This window comes from Arachis ipaensis, chromosome B01 (assembly GCF_000816755.2).
Source record: "Arachis ipaensis cultivar K30076 chromosome B01, Araip1.1, whole genome shotgun sequence".
NCBI lineage: Eukaryota > Viridiplantae > Streptophyta > Magnoliopsida > Fabales > Fabaceae > Arachis > Arachis ipaensis.
Window position 1 is genome coordinate 15,133,051 of NC_029785.2, and position 5,097 is coordinate 15,138,147.

Here is a 5,097-nt window from a genome sequence, read left to right on the forward strand (position 1 = left end):
ATAAAATGTGATGGCTTATTATTTCTGCCAACCCCTCCCTTTTCTCCTCTATAGTCATATGATGTTAACTTCTAATAATGCGGTTTACGTTAACTAGTAACAAAGCTAGTAGACTGGTAGTGAGCCCATACAATATTGTGTGTCAATATCAGGCTGTGCCAGACGCCCAGACCACCCCACCAACCAAAAGGCGCGGCAGCCAAAGACGTTGACACGCGTTCAATTCATTCACTCTTCTAATTTCTAAACTGGGAAATGGGAATCCCATATGACCTACCCTAACTTTTTGCAACCAAATATCTCAATATCTATCTTATTTTAAACACATTTTTTTTTATTTAGGTGATTTATTCATTTTATGCTATTTTTAATATTTATTAGATTAAATACTACAAAAAGAATGACTAATAAAAATTACAAAAAGAAATAATTATGAGGATGAGAGACGTGGATTTAATTAAGAAAAGATACTTTTAAAGAATGAAAATAGAATTCAATTAGAATGTTGTAGTAATGTGGCAACAGTGTCTTCCATATATTAATTATTTACCTTCTCTCCATTTTAATTATACACTATTATGTAGTAAGAATTCAAGATTTTAATAAATAAATAGAATCATTAAGCATTTTTTTTTAATCCGATTGGTACAAATTTATACTCTATATTTAAATAAATCAAATTAAAGCATTTTCAACACAAGAATTTTAAATTTATTATGAATGATTTTCCTAAAACATATAACCTTAGTTCTTATGACTAAAGGAAAACTAAATTGAACCATTAAATACTGCTTATTATTCACATATCTCAGACGCATGGTGCCCAAAAGAAAACAAATAACAGAAAAAATAGAATGGAGCAAAAAATGAATAAATAAATTACCAGAGCTGTGTAGAATTGTGTAGGCAACTGCATGACATCCATTCATACATGTACCAAAGACAAGATAAGCAAAAAACAAAATAAAAAGAAAAAAGTTAGTCCGCATGAACATGAAGCTAAAAATGAAAAGGATCAGATAGTAATAATTAATTAAAAAGAACCAAATTGGGGTATGATAAGAACCACACCTGCACATCATCATGATAAAAACATAAGAAAAAAGGGCAAAGGCTAACCAATGGAATTTAAGGCTGCTTTTTAATTATCACCTCGTAATAATATAGTAGAGACATAAACAGGGTTACATTATGAGATAAAAGATGTCTAGTTGTGAGAATATAATGGATATACGACACGGACAAAAATCAATGTCTCTGATCTCATACGTTGCATTTGTTTACTGAACAGGATACTGATATAAATTAATAAAAGATATAATTTATATTTTATTTTTTGTTTAAAAATTTTTATTAATTTTTGTAATTATATTTTTTATTATTATATATATTTTTTAAAATTTTGTATAAAAAAATAATATAAATTAAATGTTTATAATTTTTTTATATTTAATTAATTATCAAATAAAATATAAAAATATTATTTTTTATTTTTTATTTTTTATATTTTATTTTCAGTATTCTATTTTATCTTATCTTATCTTTGTAATCAAATGCAGTACATTATATGATAAATTAAGATTAAACAAAAGGTTAATTAAAATAATGAGTGAACATCAAATTAGTGTCTAAAGAATTTTGGACACTTTGATCCACGACAAAATTTTATTTTTTTAAAATCTTTTAAAATTATTATTGAGTCTCACTAAGGAACCAATGGAATATTTGTACAATGTGTACAATTGGTTATTTATTTGGTTCAATATGAGTTAAAAAATGAACATCATGATAAAATACTATTAATTTCTCAAACACAATACACCCATACTATCCAGAATAACCATTCGGGTATCAAGGATAATAAATATATGATATTCTACTGAATCGAGCATCTCTAAACCTAATAAATATATGATAATCTATTGAATCGAACATCTCTAAACATCCATTATACACATTGTACAGATGTTCCCTATACTTCCTTTTATTATTATCTGGTCATTTTAAAAAAAATTAATTTATTTTATAATGATATTTTTGAATATTTTGAATATTTATAATAAAAATTATTAAAAATTTATTTATCTCAATATTAAAAATTTAATTGATATCAGTAAATAACCTAATGAAAATTTTTATGTGGCGATTCTTTTTTATATTCCTATTTTTCTTCATTAAAACACTTATTGACTATGTTGCATCTCTAGTTTCTGTGTTTATCCAGAGCATGATGGTTAGAGGAAACGTGGCCTCGGGACTCTCAGGACCACCACCTGCAACCTGACAAATATTTAAATAGCGTGTATATGGTTCAGGGAGTCACTCACCGTAGCTGGTTCCAAAAGGCAACCCACCAAGTTGAATATGTCACTGCATTCAAATATTTGTTTTATTAATAAAGTGAAACTACCAATTAAAGCAATTAGTGCCACTTTAAGTGGTTAAAATTGGGTTAGTGTATCCAAATAAAGAGTGCTACTTTTATTGACCACCAGTAAGGTTTCGCTACTTGGAAGATACTGCAATCGAATATATATAAATCACAGAATTCACAGGCCACTATGAGAAAACATGCAACTGGTGGCCTGCTGTGTATTTTGTTTTTATATATTACTATTAATTTTTTTAATATATTCGAAAGAAAAGAGATTATGGAGGGGTTAGTGATAGTACTGTCATTTAATTAATTAATTAATTAATTAAAAGACTTTATTATCATCTATCTTAAAAGGCGCATCGGCGCATGTTAAAACAAAAGCAAAATCTTTGATTCAAAAGCAAAATTTGCCAGTCTTTTTATACATTTAAAGTTTGCTCTTAAACATTCTTCAACAAGTACCCCTTAAATATATTTTAAAAAAATTATATCTAATTAAAAACATGTTTGTGAGTTAAGAATTTTAAGAGAAAAAGTAAAAATGGAAGGTGTATGTGTATGTAGTTTAACATTTATACTATAAACTTCCAAAATCGTACTTACGAAGTCACAAAGACACAAACAACACTTTCAAGTTCAACGAACCTTTTATCTTAAAAAGAAAGTTGAGGAACTCACCCGGCGACCCAAGTGAAGAGAAAGGCAAGGGAGACTCCATGGCTTGACTTGGTGCGAAAATTTGTAATAATCTGAGGGATTTCAGCGACTCCCCAACACACAAGACTTATGAGACCGAAACTGAAGGAGATGTCATCTTTCACATTGCAAAGGCAGTCTTTGAAGTATTTCTCAACCCATCTCAGACATGGCTTCCTCTCCCTCACACAATATGAGCCTCCCATTCTCTCTCTCTGCTTTTTCTTTTTTTTTTTCCTTAAACTATTATTTTATTTCTGTGATATGCGAGGTTCAGTTGAGCTAGTGTTTCTTCCCGAGATTAAAGCTGGTTTTAATTTATAGGAAGGGTGCCTCTAGAAATTACGAAATGAAACACTACCAGACTTAAATAGGGTAAAAGCTAAAAATTCATCAATGGTCATTTTTGTCTTTTTGAAATTGAATTGTAGATGCCGAAAGAAAAATGGGATTTTTTATTTTAATAAATAAATAAATTATAATAATGACCGAAATAAATAATTTAAAAAATATTTATCGAAATAAATATTTTTCTTTTATCTCATTTACATTATAAACGAGATAATTTTGTATAGATATAGATGAAATATACGTAATTTTTTCAATTTTTTTATATTTTGTTTACAATGTAATATAAAAATATATTTTCTGAAAATAATAAAAAATATTAATAAATTTTAAAAATAAAAAATTCGTACGATGTTCATGTTCCATTATGAGAATAAATACGTAACTGTGCCCGCTCCTAAAAATTAAAAGATGGGTAGCGTGAAATTGATAGATAAATAAGATAGAGAAAGAATAGGGAGATAATCGTTTAATTGTGTTAGGGAGATAAATAAAAGAGTGGAAAATAACCGTTTGCCAATTGTCAGGAGAGGTTGATGGGATAAATAAAACAGAGGAAGAATAGGAGAAATCGTATCGTTAGGAGAGGTTTGCTAATTGTTAGGAGAGATTGATGGGAATAAATAAGTGAAAGATAATCGTTTCAATTCTCTTCTCATTTCTTTCTGTTTTATTTTTCGTGTATCAACTTCATACTTCCCATCTTAAATATATTCTCATACAACAAACGAAATTTAAATATATTTCAAATTTTTATATACTCCCATGCAACAACTAAAATTTGAAATATAATTATATTTAAATTATATTTCAAATTTTTATGTACTCTTATGCAATAAACGAAATTTGAAATATATATAATTTGAATTCAAAAATTAATACTCAAGATAGTACATAAAAAAATTTAAAAATTTTATCAGTTAGAAACAATAGTATTAATAGTGGGGTAGTTAGAAAAAAGGTAATGATATTAATAGTGGACAGTTTAATAGTGCACTTATATGCTTTCACGTAAACGTGTTGACATGTTTAATTTTAATGGACAGTCCATCTTCCCTATCATTTAAAATGCACGGTTTATCTTCTCTATCATTTAAAATCGTTCATTTTTTTTATTATTTGAAACGTTCCATTTTTAAGAGTTTTGTCCAATTTAAATCATTAATATTTTTTATTATTTTCAAAAATTATATTTAATTTATAACATGTATCTCGTTTACACTGTAAACGAAATAAACAAAAATGGAAAAACTACACCTATCTCGTTTATACTATAAACGAGATAAGAGAGGGATATTTATTTCGGTAAATATTTTTTAAATTATTTATTTCAATAATTATTATAATTAATTTATTTATTAAAATAAAAAATCCGAGGATCACTGCTCCTACTAAATCTATGTAGTTGGATATTAGAGTTTTTAATTTCCCACTAAATCTTGGTATTTATATAAGTTTTAACCTTCACACTTATCATTTAGTAGGCTATGATGTATGTTTGTTTGAGTAAAACGTCGTACTTTAGAATTAAGTTGGTTTTATTCACAAATATAATACCCAGTCATATAACATATACATATAGGATACATTTATAGCAAAATCTAGTTTATGACGATAATCTAACAAGATGTTTCTCTATTTAATTTATATGTGTAAATTACACTAGAGAAGTTGGA

At 27.0% G+C, this 5,097-nt stretch overlaps 1 protein-coding gene across 1 annotated transcript in view; it reads right to left on the reverse strand.

The window, feature by feature from the left end:
* The window catches only part of LOC107626069 (probable vacuolar amino acid transporter YPQ2), a gene marked incomplete at its 5' end in the record, with an annotated part of 11,991 nt that extends 8,721 nt beyond the window's left edge, over positions 1-3,270 (reverse strand). Inside the window, 3 exon segments of the mRNA XM_016328851.2 lie at positions 884-910; positions 2,328-2,370; positions 3,056-3,270. Coding sequence (XP_016184337.1) covers positions 884-910; positions 2,328-2,370; positions 3,056-3,270 — 285 coding nt within the window.